General features: G+C 34.0%; 1 protein-coding gene across 2 annotated transcripts in view; it reads left to right on the top strand.

Moving 5' to 3' along the window:
- Positions 1-17,561, top strand: part of LOC145277852 (pterin-4-alpha-carbinolamine dehydratase-like) — a 57,011-nt gene that overhangs the window by 16,251 nt on the left and 23,199 nt on the right. The window contains exon 1 of one of the 2 annotated variants that reach the window (XM_080129799.1): positions 12,107-12,866. The exons of the other annotated variant lie outside the window; for it this stretch is intronic. Coding sequence (XP_079985925.1) covers positions 12,789-12,866 — 78 coding nt within the window. The 5' untranslated portion in view covers positions 12,107-12,788. Of the gene's footprint in view, positions 1-12,106; positions 12,867-17,561 lie in introns of those variants that run through there. 2 annotated transcript variants of the gene reach the window in all.

The raw sequence follows: 17,561 nt of genomic DNA, 5'->3' as shown, positions 1-17,561 counted from the left end.
GTGGGAAAAATTCAGTTTCTCAAAAGGAGCACTCTGGATTGGGACGAAAATAAAAATGATCTCAATCTAGAAAAATTTCTCATTCACTGATTGAAAAGACGAAGTATAGTATCAACTTTAGTCCTCATGTCACCTCATGATCCATAGTTTTGATGTAATAAACAGAGTATGATTCAAAAAATTGGGAAGTTCTATTTATAGACACGGGTGATAAGAACTGACCCATCAAATGGGCTCGACAATGACCAAACTTCTGTTCTTGAAATTTCCGAAAGAGTTAAAGTGAGAGCTGATTTTATTATGTAGAAGTAGAATCCCTCTCTTGCTGCGAGACACCAATGAAGCAATCAAACATTTAAAGACGATGGATTGCTTGGTTCTTCCCTATGATCAATTGAAGCAATACATGTGTAACTTTTTCTAAATCCAGAAGATGTTTCCTCTGTCAATTATCTTCTGTCATTTATGTTGCCTTTAGTCAAGGAAGGAGGACTGTTTCAATGAATTGTTTACTAGATATTAGCAGTAACCGAGATTAATTGTCTGATGTCGTGCACTTCTTACGTTCCTTAGGTTTTGGCACTTGAAGTTGATTACCTTTCTTGAAGAATGTGAACAAAAGTCCAGGGAGATGGTGCTGGAGATTAATTTAGGATCATCAAGCCATACTGAGCACTTTCTGCTGCTAGTCACGAAAATGTTGGACATATCTCTTCATCTGAAAACTTGGGATTTCCTATTGGAAGAGTTCAGATGGACCAAATCTTTGGTTGGGTGATTTGAATTTGGTACTAATTTGGTCTCTATAAGGAGAACTATGGGACTTGATCTGGGGCAATATTTAGGGTCTTGGCAGTTTGTGCCTTGTCTGAAAAGTTGAGCTTTCTCCATTCATGCTGGTCTCATCCCCTTTGATTAGGTAAACTTTTTCCACAGACCATTTCTTGGTTACATGGGGATCTCTTGTGTTCAACTCAGTAATGGAACATACATCCAAAGTGAAATCAGGTCATGTTTGCTTCATTCCATTCAGTCGATTCAATCTATTTAGAATCTTTGAATATCTTTCCCTTCAGTGACGTGAAGAGAAGATTAGAGAAAAAATTATTTTTACCACTAAGTCTGATTAATTAGATTATAGCATTGAGTCATCGAGGATTCAGGATGAAGAAGAGATTTTAAGTTATGATTGAGATCAGATTTTGCAGTTTCAGAAGTCCTTAACTTTCAAGAACTTGAAATATCCCACTTTGTTGCCCTGGCATACAGAAAAACTGGCTCAGGCCTTTTTAAATCACACAATTGGTTTATATCTTCGGGATTGTGTTGGAAAAGACGATGTATCAGAAGTGTTTGTTTGTTATATGGCATTCACCCTAATCGAGTTGAACCGGCTTCCTCCAAAGGAGGAAGTGTCAAGGGAATATTAAACTCACAGATGGTCCCCAGTCGCTTGTAACCAGGAGTATCTAAAGACGTTCATCCATTAAAGCAGGGGGGCATCATTGAAGAAATATACATAGCTCCACATTTGGGTATCTGGACACTCCATCAACCCATTTTGAAGTGGATTCGACACTATTATAATCAGGCCAATGTTTAACTGTAGTCTGCTGAAGATGGATGGTTCAGCTTCACTTAATGAGGCTGTTTATTCTAGTGTGAACATGATAGGAAATATGTTGGACTTGCCAATGTCATTTAGGTTGAATAATTTTATCTTGCTCACATATATTAGGAAAGCACTCTTGATGGTTTATCTTGTCATGAAGCAGATAAAAACAGGTATTGTTTTTTTGATTGTTGTTTTTTTTTTTTTTGTTAAAAATGGTGACCACCTTTAATATTTTTGGGTTCACCTCCAGCCCCTTTATACTGGAGACTGACCTGAGGTTTCATGTAATCTATTGAGCCCCTCATGTAGAATTTGAGGTGCCTTAGGAATACAAGAGCTGACATCACAGAACATTTTGGAGTGAAGGAAGGGGATGTAGAGAGAAAGCTGTACCTGTTGCTGGTCACTTATTTAAGTGTAAGTGTAATACATACCGAGGTGGTTTCAGATATGAGCATCTTATCTTTTTGTCAGGTATTAATCAGATTCATTAATGCATATGGTTTTCAAAAGTCAATGCAAGAACTTATCTGAGCAGTGGAAAACTGTTTAATCGCCTTTGCCTTCTTCAGGACTATCAAAGTAAGTTTGGGCATTAAAATCCTTTTTAGACGATTCATTGAATTCTTTTTAACCACTAACCCTAAGTCTGACTGGTTAGATTATAAAATCAAACATAATCGCTTGAAAAACGTACTCCTCCCCCAAACAAAAAAATCATACAGAATTTATTTCCCATAGCAATTTTTTTTGTTTTTTTTTGTTAATTGTTCTAAGACGCTAGATGACTAGGAAACCTGAACTCATTTTACCTTGAAATTATACATAAAACTGTTCCTCTATTCTAAATTCTAAAAATAAATGAGTTTTCTGTTTTTGCTTTCTGCTAAGTTTTTCAGGATGTTCACACATAATCGCCTACAAAAGTAGAATCATCGCAAGTAATTTAGCTGAGGATTTTAATCTACTGCAGGGTGGGTGGAAGGAGTCATCATTGATACGTGTGAAGATGGCTTATAAGTCCAATCTTTGCTTGAAAAGTTCTATTGCAGTGAACAGGGAATGGTAGCAGATGTCGACGGTTTCAAAACGTTCTTTCTGTACTTCTCTGCAGCAACTTTTTGGTTACTTTCATATTTGCGGGCACCGTCATGAACAGTGATCCGCCACTTGTCTCTATCTAAAGCTGTCTGCTCCCATAATTACGGATCTATGTTGAAGGCCTTCAGTGATGTCTTCAGAGTGTGTTTTAATTGTTTTCTCTGGCTACCATGGGAGCGCTTGTCATGTTGGAGCTCAGCAAATAGAAGCTTCTTGGGCAGTCTGTAGTCTGGCATGTGGGCTACATGACTAACCCAGCGAAGCTGAACCTTCATAAGGATAGTGGGGATGCTTAAAAGTCCAGCACAAGTGAGACTTTTTGTGTCTAATATCCTTTCCTCCCAGTCTATGTCAAGCAGTTTCCTCTGGTGGTGTGAAAGTGATTTAATTTTCTAGTATGCCGTTGGTAGATAGTCCACGACTCACATCCATAGAGTAAGGTGGTGAGTATGACAGCTTTATAGACTTTGATCTTTGTCATGGAGGTGATACCTCTTCTGTCCCATACATTCTTGTGGAGTCTGCCAAAGGCAGCGCTTGCTTTAGCGAGTCTGGTGTTGATTTCATCGTCAATGACTACATTGCGAAAGAGCGTACTGCCAAAGTAGGTGAACTTATCAATCGCATTGAGTCTTTTCCATCCGATGGAAATGTTGGGTTCTGCATATAGTTTTCCCAAAGTAGACTGATGCATCACCATAGTCTTCTTAGATTGTGAGACCAAAGTTTTTACAAGCTCCAAGAATATGTTTGCACTGTGTTGCATGCCTGCCTCAGAGGTAGCGTTAAGGGCACAATCATCAACAGAAACCCTGGATTTTGCTTGTAGCTTCCTCAGGTTGAAAACTGGTCAAATCTGTACCTGGTTCCAATGCCCACATCAGTGTCTCCAAAGGCATCCATCAGCATCGCAGAGAACATGAGGCTGAACAGGGTGGAAGCCAAAACACACCCTTGTTTCACTCCATTTCACTCCATTTGTGACTTCAAAAGTCTCCCCATGATCTTGCACTCTAGCCATAATTCCATGAATTTTCTAGGACACCCATACTTTGCGATTATTCTCCAGAGGCCTTCTTTGCTTACATTGTCAAAGACTTTGGTCAGATCAACATTTTGTTCTTGGCAGTTTTCTTGGAGCGGCTTGGCAGCAAACACCATATCACTAGTACCACGATCCTTATGAAATCCACATTGGCTCTCTGACAAGAGGTCTTTTTCCAAATGAACTATGAGCCTGTTCAGCATTACTCTGGCCAGTACCTTGCCTACAATGCATAGCAGGGATATTCCCCAGTGGTTGTTGCAAGCCTGATGGTTACCTTTATGCTTGTATAGATGTATGATAGAGGCATCTTTGAAGTCTTGGGGAAGTACCTTTTTCTGCCAGATGATGTGGAAAAACTGATGGAGTTTTTCAGTCAGGGTCTTGCCGCCCTCTTTATATATCTCAGCTAGGATAGAATCTGAGCCAGGCGCTCTCCCAATGGACAATAGGTGGATTGCTTTCTCAGTCTCTTCAAGGGTTGGGAGTTCATCCATTTCCTCATTTACGGTAATTTGGGTGAGGCGGTCAATAGCCTCATCATTTATGGTAGAGGGATGATTTAATACACTTTTAAAATGCTCCACCCATCTCAGGATCATGTCTTAGTGAGGTAAGTGGATCCGTCTACACTGCGGAGAGGTGCTGATTTGGATGGAGTTGGTCATAAATTTCCTTGAGACCATCATAGAAATTCTTCATTTCATTCCTATCTGCATATATTTGAATTTCTTCTACTTTCTTGCTAAGCCAAGAATCATGCATGTGTCTGAGCTTCAACTGAATGTTGCTACGCAAACTCCTCCATGTGTCCTTCCTTAGTTTGGAGGATGGATCTTCAATATGGGTTTTGTATGCAGAATGCTTTCCTCTAGCAACTTGGTAATCTCCAGGCAGTTCTCATCAAACCAGTCCTTGTGCTTCCTGGAGACTGGCTCAAGGTTCAAGGCGATCTGACAGAGTTTCAGAGAAAGATTTCTGGACAGTTTTTATCTTGAACTTGTTGACTTTCAGTCATTTTGGAGCCGTTTTTCCTTGGGGCCGTCTCTTTGGTTGGATATGCAGATTGAGCTTAGCCCTATGAGGTTCCGCACATGACCTTAGTGATACATATGTCCCGTTTGTCGCATTTCCTGATGATGATATAGTCAATTAGATGCCAGTACTTTGATCGAGGGTGCATTCATGACGTCCTTTTGCGAATAGGGAGGTGAAACACAGTGTTTGTTATCAGCAAGTCATGCTCAGAGCAGGTTTGAAGGAGAAGAAGACCATTGCTATTACATTTTCCAATACCATGTTTTCCTATCACACCTTCCCAGGCAGCACTGTCACAGCCTACTCTTGCAATAAAATCATCAATCATGATGAGTTTGTCCAGATCTGGTGTTGCACCTATGACACTATTCAGGTCTTCATAGAACTTGTCTTTGATGTCATCAGGGTTTGTCATTGTAGAAGTATATGCACTGACAAGAGTAGCAAACTTTTTCCCATTAGAAAGAGAGGGAGTCTCAGTGTCATTAGATGGTCATTCACTCCTCTTGAAGATCCATTCAGTTTACTCACAAGCGCATTTTTCACTGCAAAGCTAACTCCTGCCTCATGCCTCTCCTCAGATCCTCTGCCACTCGAAAAGAAGATGTATCCCTGGCCTTTTTCATTCATTTCACCTTCACCTATCAGTTTTGTTTCACTTAAAGCAGCAATGTCAATATTGTACCTGGCAAGTTTACCTGCTATGAGTACAGTACGTCTTTGTGGCCTGTCTGAATTACTTTTGTCTAAGAGTGTACGAACATTCCATGTCACAATCTTGATAGGTATCCTTTTTGTTTCTTTATTTCGACCGCATTATTAGGGTTTCTGCTGACCAGTCAGGATGTAGTGGAGCGGGCAATGTTTGGGACACCTTTTCTAGCCCATTCCCCCATACCATGGTGGTGAGCAGTGCTGTCCTAAAGAGGGCTGCTCAGACACTCAGACGGTTGCCGAACTTCATTTCTGCTCCCGTTAGTGGAGAGCGACCCTATGGCCTGAGCTGCCTGTGTTCAGGTTGGTGGCTATGACTTCCAGTGTGCCTACACCTATCGCTTTGTCACTCCCAAAACCGCAGGACTTGAAGGGGATGAGGGAGGGATAATGGCTGACGTGCGTTGTGAGTTTGTTTTAAGTGAAGCTGGTTTGCACAGAGCCAGCGTCACTTTCTCATCTCAACCAGCCTGATTAAGCGACAAGACAGTGTCAAAACAGCAGGGGAAGGCAGGTAGGGATGCAGGAGCTGCCAAAAAGAAACGCTAGCCAATTGCTTATGGGGTTCCACTCTGAAGTCCATGGCAAGGTCTTCCTCCTTGGTGGTTCGCCCTGGTCATGGATGCATGAAAGTTACTCTAAACAGAGTACAGTCCTGGCTGCACCATCACCATCCCCTCACAAGACTTGGCAAGCCTGCTGAGGCCAGTACCCAAGGTAAAGCTGTTGGAGCTAACATGTGAGATTTAGGAGATAAGTGACGACTAGTGACCCCTGTCCATTCTATTGGATGCAGCAGTTAGGAATCGAAAGGTGCTATCTCTACCCAGAGCTCCTTATACCCTACATATCATACACATGCCTGATGAACCTTTTCCTTGGTCAACAATAGTAACACTCTGTTGATTAGTAATCTCATAGGTTTCGTCAACTTACTGCATCCACTCATAACTCTTGCAATCACACCTGCACAAGTCCCAACCTGTGCTCCAATCAACGAGCTAACAAAACCTCTGAACACCCTTGCCATCCAAATCTATTTTTATTCACATCTGAGTTCTCACCCATCTCCATTGTCTTACACTTCTTGCACACAAACTTGTTATCAACTATCAACTTACTAGTAATTCCATTGCATTTTTTGTGTACTCACAAGTAATAAAATATATATTCTGTTTATATCTTAATCTTTTTGAAAGGAACAAATATGATATTTTGAGGTTAGAACTTGCAATATTTGTGGATGGAAAATTAAAGTAAAGACACTATCTTGTAGTGGGAAACCATGACACAAATGAGTTAAATGAAGCCTAGTTGTCTTGTGTCTCATGACTTCTGCTAGCAAAGAAAAATCAAAAGACCTGATGAAACATGACAACAAAAACAAACTTGTGTGTAAGATGAAAAAATGCTTTTATTTTAGTAAAATAAACAAGTCGCCTTGCTTTTATTTCATGACTCAGCAAATCATTAGGAGTAGAGGTATCATGGTGGTGGTGGTCATCATATGGCGGTATTAGAATGTCACCTGTTATCTTGAATCCTTATGTATGATGATTTCTTCTAATAATGTTGGGACATCGTTTGTCATTTTAAATCAATAACTGTACTGCTGCTGTTATGGCTGCCAGATGGTTACTGTTCATCGTTGTTGTCATATCATGTGAGCATTAAAAATGCACGTTTTTTTTAATATATTACTAGTTGCAGATGTGATTTTTTTTGTTGAGCGATTTTGACTTCTGCACAGATTCCATGAAGATCATGCCTCATGACTTTTTTGATTTGAATGAAGTCCTTCTTGTTGTTATACTATTAGCAACACATGATAAAAATTGAAATGGCTTAAAATATTTCAATAATGACATGCATAAAAAGGGCTTGATGAGCTAAGAAAGAAATCAGATGAGGGGGGGGGAGTTTATGCTGAAGTCAAAAAATGGAAAGCGCAAAAGACAAAATCCCCATTCCTATGCTGCATAAGGTTTCACTTACTGAAATAAGAAAATATCATGTTACATTTTTCTCTCCTTCATATAAGATATCTAGATTAGGAGGGAATGGGAGCTTGTTTCTCAGCATGTGGGTTAGTAACCTAAAAAGTGGAAGCAAATTGAGTTTACTGGAACATGGGAACCACTGACAACTGACTAGTAATATATTTATGGGGTCAGCTTACTTGAGGATTTTTTTAAAGACAAATTATCTCCTTATAAGATTATTTTTGTGTTGGAAATATTGTTTTCTTAGTGGACTATTCTTGTAGATCCATTTTTTTAATTTAATGTTTTTTTTCTTTTTGCATATCAAATGATGGTTGCTTTTCATTTTAGCAGTTTAACTAATTTACTAATAAAAAAATAAACGACTGGGCATTAGTTCAAAACAATTTATTTTTTCTCTCTAGTTCTTGATATGAAAACGTTTTGGAGTTAAAAACGGTACTGCCAACTCAAAATATGTTTTAACAAAAATGTACAAACTTGCTATATTTTCCCACCACCACATTAAAAATATCCACAATCGCATTCTATTATTGAATTGTTTTCGATATAGTGGGTGAGAGAATACTACATGATTGGTATATTTTGTTAAAAAAAGTATTCTGTCCATTTAATGTTACATTTCTTAAGCACAAAACAACACAATGCATGCATCATAAGTTTAATCAAAAATCATTTATTTTTAACTAATAGTGGTTAGCTTTGTCAACAATCATTTTAACTGCTTATACTATTAAAAAATCTTTCATTTTAATAATATAATTATTACTTTAGTTCCATCCACAATAAACAATGAAATATTAACGTGTTACTTTCAAATTAAGTTATAAATAATGACCAAAATATATGTGGTTTAGCCAACTATCTCTAAGAGTATATGAAAAAATAAAATCATAATTTTTAAACTTTAAAACAAGACTCAATACTTGTAGAGAAACATGTATTGGTGTTCAATGTATTCTCTTTTCATTTGTTTCTTCGTTTCATCAACACATAAAAAATATCCATGAAAAATGACAGATAAATAATAATTTACAACGAATTCATTCGAATCATTTTCCATTTAAAAATGATAACCTATAAAATGTTTCTTCATAGAATTCAATAAAAATCGCTTACAGCAATTGCAGATTTGTAGGTAAAATGCCAAGGATGGAATACATATTTTGCAATAGTTTCTTTTAAAATACTTACAAAATGGATTAGTACATTATCATCAGAAATGCCCAGAATTATGTTTGAAGACTTTCATTTCTTTTCCTTTGCAATCGGTAACAAGTTGGATAAAATGTTCAGCAGTTATAATTCTATTTTTGCAAGAAAATCAAAAGGTTTCTGGCAATTGGATCAAGTACTAAAAATTTTTCAAAGCAGAAATGCATTTTTATTAGTAATAAAGTTGTAAAATAAGTTCTTAGACCAGTTTCTGTATTCTATTAGAAAATATATGATTTACATTGGTAACAGAACAATCTTACAAATGTAAAAAAGAAAACATGATTTACATTGGTAACAGAACAATCTTACAAATGTAAAAAAGAAAACATGATTTACATTGGTAACAGAACAATCTTACAAATGTAAAAAAGAAAACATGATTTACATTGGTAACAGAACAATCTTACAAATGTAAAAAAGAAAACATGATTTACATTGGTAACAGAACAATCTTACAAATGTAAAAAAGAAAACATGATTTACATTGGTAACAGAACAATCTTACAAATGTAAAAAAGAAAACATGATTTACATTGGTAACAGAACAATCTTACAAATGTAAAAAAGAAAACATGATTTACATTGGTAACAGAACAATCTTACAAATGTAAAAAAGAAAACATGATTTACATTGGTAACAGAACAATCTTACAAATGTAAAAAAGAAAACATGATTTACATTGGTAACAGAACAATCTTACAAATGTAAAAAAGAAAACATGATTTACATTGGTAACAGAACAATCTTACAAATGTAAAAAAGAAAACATGATTTACATTGGTAACAGAACAATCTTACAAATGTAAAAAAGAAAACATGATTTACATTGGTAACAGAACAATCTTACAAATGTAAAAAAGAAAACATGATTTACATTGGTAACAGAACAATCTTACAAATGTAAAAAAGAAAACATGATTTACATTGGTAACAGAACAATCTTACAAATGTAAAAAAGAAAATATGATTTACATTGGTAACAGAACAATCTTACAAATGTAAAAAAGAAAACATGATTTACATTGGTAACAGAACAATCTTACAAATGTAAAAAAGAAAACATGATTTACATTGGTAACAGAACAATCTTACAAATGTAAAAAAGAAAACATGATTTACATTGGTAACAGAACAATCTTACAAATGTAAAAAAGAAAACATGATTTACATTGGTAACAGAACAATCTTACAAATGTAAAAAAGAAAACATGATTTACATTGGTAACAGAACAATCTTACAAATGTAAAAAAGAAAACATGATTTACATTGGTAACAGAACAATCTTACAAATGTAAAAAAGAAAACATGATTTACATTGGTAACAAGAATCTTACAAATGTAAAAAAGAAAACATGATTTACATTGGTAACAGAACAATCTTACAAATGTAAAAAAGAAAACATGATTTACATTGGTAACAGAACAATCTTACAAATGTAAAAAAGAAAACATGATTTACATTGGTAACAGAACAATCTTACAAATGTAAAAAAGAAAACATGATTTACATTGGTAACAGAACAATCTTACAAATGTAAAAAAGAAAACATGATTTACATTGGTAACAGAACAATCTTACAAATGTAAAAAAGAAAACATGATTTACATTGGTAACAGAACAATCTTACAAATGTAAAAAAGAAAACATGATTTACATTGGTAACAGAACAATCTTACAAATGTAAAAAAGAAAACATGATTTACATTGGTAACAGAACAATCTTACAAATGTAAAAAAGAAAACATGATTTACATTGGTAACAGAACAATCTTACAAATGTAAAAAAGAAAACATGATTTACATTGGTAACAGAACAATCTTACAAATGTAAAAAAGAAAACATGATTTACATTGGTAACAGAACAATCTTACAAATGTAAAAAAGAAAACATGATTTACATTGGTAACAGAACAATCTTACAAATGTAAAAAAGAAAACATGATTTACATTGGTAACAGAACAATCTTACAAATGTAAAAAAGAAAACATGATTTACATTGGTAACAGAACAATCTTACAAATGTAAAAAAGAAAACATGATTTACATTGGTAACAGAACAATCTTACAAATGTAAAAAAGAAAACATGATTTACATTGGTAACAGAACAATCTTACAAATGTAAAAAAGAAAACATGATTTACATTGGTAACAGAACAATCTTACAAATGTAAAAAAGAAAACATGATTTACATTGGTAACAGAACAATCTTACAAATGTAAAAAAGAAAACATGATTTACATTGGTAACAGAACAATCTTACAAATGTAAAAAAGAAAACATGATTTACATTGGTAACAGAACAATCTTACAAATGTAAAAAAGAAAATATGATTTACATTGGTAACAAGAATCTTACAAATGTAAAAAAGAAAACATGATTTACATTGGTAACAGAACAATCTTACAAATGTAAAAAAGAAAACATGATTTACATTGGTAACAGAACAATCTTACAAATGTAAAAAAGAAAACATGATTTACATTGGTAACAGAACAATCTTACAAATGTAAAGTTATTTCTTTGGCCATTCAGTCATCTTGGCTTATTAGATTAACAATTAATTGACTGATTATTTGTCTTGAAAATGTAAAAATAATCCATGAAAACCATATAAAAAATTAAATTGAAACTAAACACGAATTAAAATGACTAAAAATATATAATTGTTTACTTTGTGTTTTTTGTTTTTAACGTTTTCTTGAGTTTAATTATTTTTAAAATTTTAAATGAAAGATAGTTGCTTTTAAATAAATTTAAGAAACTGATGAGTTTTAATTGTGTAGATTTTTTTCTAAAATGCGATTATACATTTTTTTCTCCTTTTTTGCAATGTTCAGAGTGGCCCATATAGCAAAATAATAAAATAACCCTATCCACTAAGAAAATAAATTAAAGGATTCTAAAGAACTTTTTTAGTGAATTGATCAGGGTTTCTAAAAAAAAAAAGAAAGAAAAATAGGTAAGCTCTTAAGGAATTTTGCGAAAAAATTTTCATAGGTTATGATTATTTAAAAAGAATTTTCAATTTATATTGATACTAAACAATCTAAATTTAACATCAGTTAAAATTGTTTTATTACTATTAAAAATATTAATTCATCTAAAATTGGTTACTGGCAATTTCAATCAATCAATTATAAGAAAACCAAAATAATAATTCATTGTATTTCCTTAACGTTATTTTTTTCCAAGGTTTGTTTTTGGGTTGTGTTTTATGACATATATCGCAAGGGAAATTCTAAATTCCCTGTGACGTTTTAAAAGAAGAAAAAAAGACACTACCCCCCCCCCCCAAGTACAAAGCAGTTTAAACTAAAGTATGTTGTAATGGGTTAATATGGTTTATGGTAGTTACAGTAGTATTAGTCGAACTGTTGGTAGAACCAAGGTAGCAGTGACAGTGACACTTGGTAGTAAATTACAGACAAGATTGTATTCCAATTTAGCATTATTGTCATCTTTCTTTCCTGTCTTTCATTGGATTTTTGTCACTTAACATTTCTTTCTCATTCGAATTTTAGGTATTGACATTTATCATTTTATTTTTTAAACCGTTGTTTTTTCTTTCATGTGTTAAAGAAAAAAATATATATATTCGAGCGAATATTGATTTTTTTTTCTCATCATTTTTTCATCAAAAAGTGTTTTTGTTTTTAAGTTACATTCATTTTTATTTCCTTATTTCTTCAAATTCTTGGATTTTCTCAAAATCTTTGATGCTTCAATTATCACACGGTATTGTGTTCCCCATGCCCGCCCCGGCCTTCCAAATGCAAATTTTCTTTTATAGTTTTTAATTTTTATTGTATTTTATTGTGCGTGTTCATTGTTTTTATCTTTTTATTTTTTTAACCACCTGTTAATAATAAATAACACTGGGTGCTTTGGGGCTCTTCTTTCTAAATACAACCAAACCCGTTTTCTCACCCTCCCAACCCTTTGTTGATTCCACAGACGCCCCCCCCCCTCGCACTTGTTCCCCTTTCCCCCTCTTTCTACGACTCTTAGACAATCAGCAGCAGCCAATTCTACCTCCTCCAACGACGATGCTCGGTCGGGCTGATTTCATTCATTTATGCTGTGCTGCTGTCTTCGACTTGACAAACACAATCATGGATGTCGGCGTGAGTCTCTCTTCTCTTCTTCCTCTCCTTTATCTTTTGAACCTTAAAAACCCTGTTACAATTCCACCTTCAACTCCTGCGTAATTGACTATTGATCTTTTGTTAATGTACGCCGCCCCCATCCCTCTTCTTGCTTTTATTTATTTATTGCATGGACAAAATCTGCGCAACCACTTGCTGCATTACAAATGCCATTCCCAGTTGAGTAATTTATTTACTTTTTTCCAATTGTCAACTACTTTGCACGTAAAATCAAAATTCATTTGCGCCAATTTTGTGTCCGTGCAGTTAAAAAAAATGTTGTAATTCTATTATTGCCTATATGTTCATCTTTGATTTCAGTTAAAAATGACAACCCGGTTCAATCTGTATTAGCGATTCCCTCACCGCCACCAAAAAATATAGTTATAAATTAGATTATACTTTTTAGGCGATTACATGTAAACAGCCTGAATAAAATTAGCACAAACAAAAACATAAAAAAACAAACAAACAAAAAACACTATTTTAAACTTTAGGATAAAAGGATCGTCTTTACTGTTAATTTAATGTAAAATGAACATCCATTTCCAAACCAGGTAGCGTTTTTAAGGACATGTAACCAATGTTTTTCCATCTTAACCATTTTGAAAATAATATTTTCTTAATTTATTGGATTATGCATGTGGAGGTTAACTAATTTTTTTTTACTGAAAAATACATTAAAATATGTTATAAATAAATTAATTACTTACTTTGTTTTTCTTATGGACCCATATTATGAATGAATAGTGACCGTGCCCCTAGGTGTGTCAAAATTTTCGTGAAAATAGTGAATAATTCCACCCCATCTTTCCAAGCTTATAACTCCTCGAAAAATGTAATCCAAGCCCTAATTTTATTTTTTTTCAATTAAAGGAGCAAGGACCAACGTTTCATTAAAAAAAAAAAACGTGTTTTTTTTTTTTTTTTTTAAAAAGGTTTTAAACTTCGGGCTTTACAGGTAAATTTCTAAAAAAAAACACTACTTTTTTTTTTGTTTTAAATTTGAATATATTATTTATTGACCTTTTCTCTTCAATTTGTGAGTAAATTAATTATTTACTTTTCGGTGAGTAAATTTACTTTTTAATAGACACTTGAAAATGGGGGGGGGGGGCGTGAATTAAAAAAAAACGTTTGTCTAAAATATTATATTCGGTTTATTGGAAAGAAAATAAAATTTCACATTGACCCTGAAAATATCGTAAAAATAGAATCAATAGAAAAATTTTGATAGATTTTTAAAGTTTAAAAATTGAAAAATATTGAGTTCGGAAAATTCATTACTGTTTTTTAAAAAAATATATATTTGTATTACTTTTAAAACAACTTTAATAGTTTATTTTGGAAGTATAATCCATAAAGAAAATAAACAACCCACTTTTAACAGAGAAATTACGAGATTTTTATATTTTATTCGCAGTTTCGTGTTAGGGGTGTCAAAAATTCCTACGAAAATTCTGATACACCTACCGTGCCACTATCCTCCTTCATGCTATACCAAAATTACTAACCAAATTGGATGAGTTGGCTCATATGGCTCCGATGTAGCAAGACAGACCACCGTTCTATATTCACCTGTACATTTTTCTTCATGAGGTCAATTCTTGATCAATGGGCGGTCATGTATTTATCTCCCTTTTAAAAAATTTGGTTATATGCTAATTATGTTAAATTTATATATTAAAGTAATTCCCCAACGCTAAAGTTTAGAAAATTTTGTTTGTTTTTGTTTTATTTCTTTTTAAAGCTGTTTACTACATGTAATCGCCTTAAAAAAGTTGGGGTGGGGATAAATTAGCATAGAGTGCAGGGCTCCAGTTTTATGAATGTTTATTTGGTTTACTATTGATAAAGATCACGATTATTGAAATCTTGAGAAATAATTGTTTTTTAACTTTCTTAACTATCTTAAAACTATAACCAGTTTTGTTATTTTCATCTCTGTTTCTAAAATTATTTGAAGTAAATTCATACAATTATTAAAAAGTAAATTTCTAAGATTATTCCAGCAAATAGCTTTTCGAAATTTCAATAAGGATTTGATCAGAATTTTAATGCCAGAAATAACTTTTATTTGACAACTCAAATGTTTTCAAATTTTGAAATGTCACAAAGTAATTTATTCTTTTTTTTTCAACTATTAAAAAAGATTAAAATAGCTGATTATTTACAAAAAAATGTCCGCAATTCAATTTCGTCATTCTTTTAATAAGACTTTTTAAAAAAAGATTGTTATATTTTTTACTATTGCATTTTTGAATTTGAAATGCTATTGCATTTTTTACTAAATAATTGATTAAACATATAAATAGCATAATAGAGGCAAGAACGACATGTACAGGCACATGAGAAGCGATCAATCACACCAGTTTCTTAATATAGTTATTAACGTTGGTAATGACACTCCCCTTTGGATAATTCTGAACTTCCATGTCTAATCTATAATGAATATTAAAATAAGAAATCTGTAACAAACATTTCAGTGTGTGATCAATTTGAACTTCCGACAATTGTAAGCTAAACTGTGTAAATATATATATTTACACATTTATATTCATGCTTTCATCCATTCTTCTTTTGTTTCATCTTAAATGATATAAAGATATTCTTTTTAATCAACTAGCAGTTTAGCCTGGCTTTGCCCAGACCCTATGTACTGTTCATAAATTTATGTGCATATGTACATATATATTAAAAAGTTTGACTCTTGTCCAGGTAACCTACATCTAAATTTCAAGTATTTAGACCCAAAATTAGCAGAGGAGTTTGGTAAAGTCTGCAAAGGTCAACTCTTCCAACATGGACCTCTTGGTAGCCAAATTTTCGCCCAAAAACTGATTAAAAAGCTTGCTGCATGTCTGAATACCCTTTATGTAAAATTTCAAATGTTTAGACCCAAAATTTGCTGAATAGTTTGCTAGAGACCGCAAAGGTCAAATCTTTTTAACTTTGACCCCTTGGTAGCCAAATTTTCGGCCAAAATTTCGATTAGAAAGCTTGTCAAATTTTTTTTAACTTGACCCTAATTTTGACCGCTTAACATTTATTGTTTTGGGTTCAAATCAGGTTCAAAAGTTAGATCCATGTCCAAAAAACCTACATCTAAAATTTCAGTTGTTTAGACCCAAAATTGGCTGAATAGTTTGCTAGAGACTACAAAGGTCAAATCTTTCTAACTTTGACCCCTTGCCAGTCAAATTTTCGGTCAAAAACCGATTAAAAAGCTTGTCCTATGTCTGAATACACTTTATGTAAAATTTCAAGTATTTAGAGTAAAAATTGGCTGAGTAATTTGGTAGAGACTTTGACTCCAATTTTGACCCCTTAACATTTATTGTTTTGGGCTCAAATCAAATTGAAAACTTTGATCCATGTCCAAGTAACCTACATCTAAAATTTCAAGTGTTTAGACCCAAAATTGACAGAGGAGTTAGGTAGAGTTTTCAAAGGTCAAATCATTGATAGCCAAATTTCTGGCCGAAAACCAATTAAAAAGATTTCCCCAAATCTCAATACCCTCTATGTCAAATCTCGAGTCTGTAGATTGAAAATTGACAGAGTAGTTTGATAGGGAAATATACACACACACACAGACACACAATTTTACTTTTATAGATACATATAGATTGCTAGTCTGTTTCTGTGTATGCGTGCATATTTAAATGCACCTGTGAGATATGTTTATATATGAATATGATAGGATTTTTTATCCTCTTTCTGTTATTAGATTTTTAAAATTTTACAAACTGAAAAATGGTAAAAAAGTATTCTGAATGAAAAACAGATTCAGATGTTCTTGGTATTATTCCAATACTAGCTGTTCGTATCTGGCATTGCCTCGGATGCAATGAAGTCATTCTATTTTTTAATGTTTATTTGTTTGCAAATTTTTTAAAAACTTATATCGAAAAAGTAATAAAATGTTAGTTGTAATGGGAGACAACTCTTTATATTCTTCAATTAAAAATATGAGTTACGAGGGGCATGCAATAAGTAATGCCCCTGACCCACTTCCCATAGCAGTAGAGCAGTTATTGGTCTTTCTCTACATAGGAACCACCCAGAGTTATGCATTTCTCCCATTGTTTGATGCAGCTCTGGAGACCATTTTTGTAGAACACCCCAGGTTGGTCCTCCAACCACGACGTGACTTCAGAAATAAAGGCTGCATCATCTACGCTTTCCTTTCAAAAACAACTTCATGGTTGGGAAAAGGGGGAAGTCAGAGGGTGCAAGGTCAGGAGAGTAGGGAGGACGGGGGAGGATTTCATAACCACACGCCCGTGCTTCTGATCTGGCGACATGCGAGTTATGGACCGGAGCGTTGTCCTGCAGGAGGAGGGTACCTTTGCTGATCTTTCCCGCCTCTTGATTTTGATAGCTTCCCTTAATTTCCTCAAAAGTAAAGCATAATAGGCTCCTGTAATTGTGGTACCCTTTGCCAGGAAATCTGTCATCACTACTCCGTCCTGGTCCCAGAAGACTGTGAGCATGACTTTGCCAGCAGAGGGCTGCACCCTTGCCTTCTTTGGAGGTGGTGAGTCCAAGTGGTTCCACTGCATTGACTGGGCTTTGGTCTCTGGATCATAGTGATGGACCCAGGTTTCATCCTGTGTAATCAGTCTTTTGAAAAACTTTGACTCATCTTCTTGGCACATCTCCAAATTCATC

This window comes from Euprymna scolopes, chromosome 6 (assembly GCF_053919585.1).
Source record: "Euprymna scolopes isolate OS-2025 chromosome 6, ASM5391958v1, whole genome shotgun sequence".
NCBI lineage: Eukaryota > Metazoa > Mollusca > Cephalopoda > Sepiida > Sepiolidae > Euprymna > Euprymna scolopes.
This window is presented reverse-complemented; position numbering and strand designations above follow the sequence as displayed.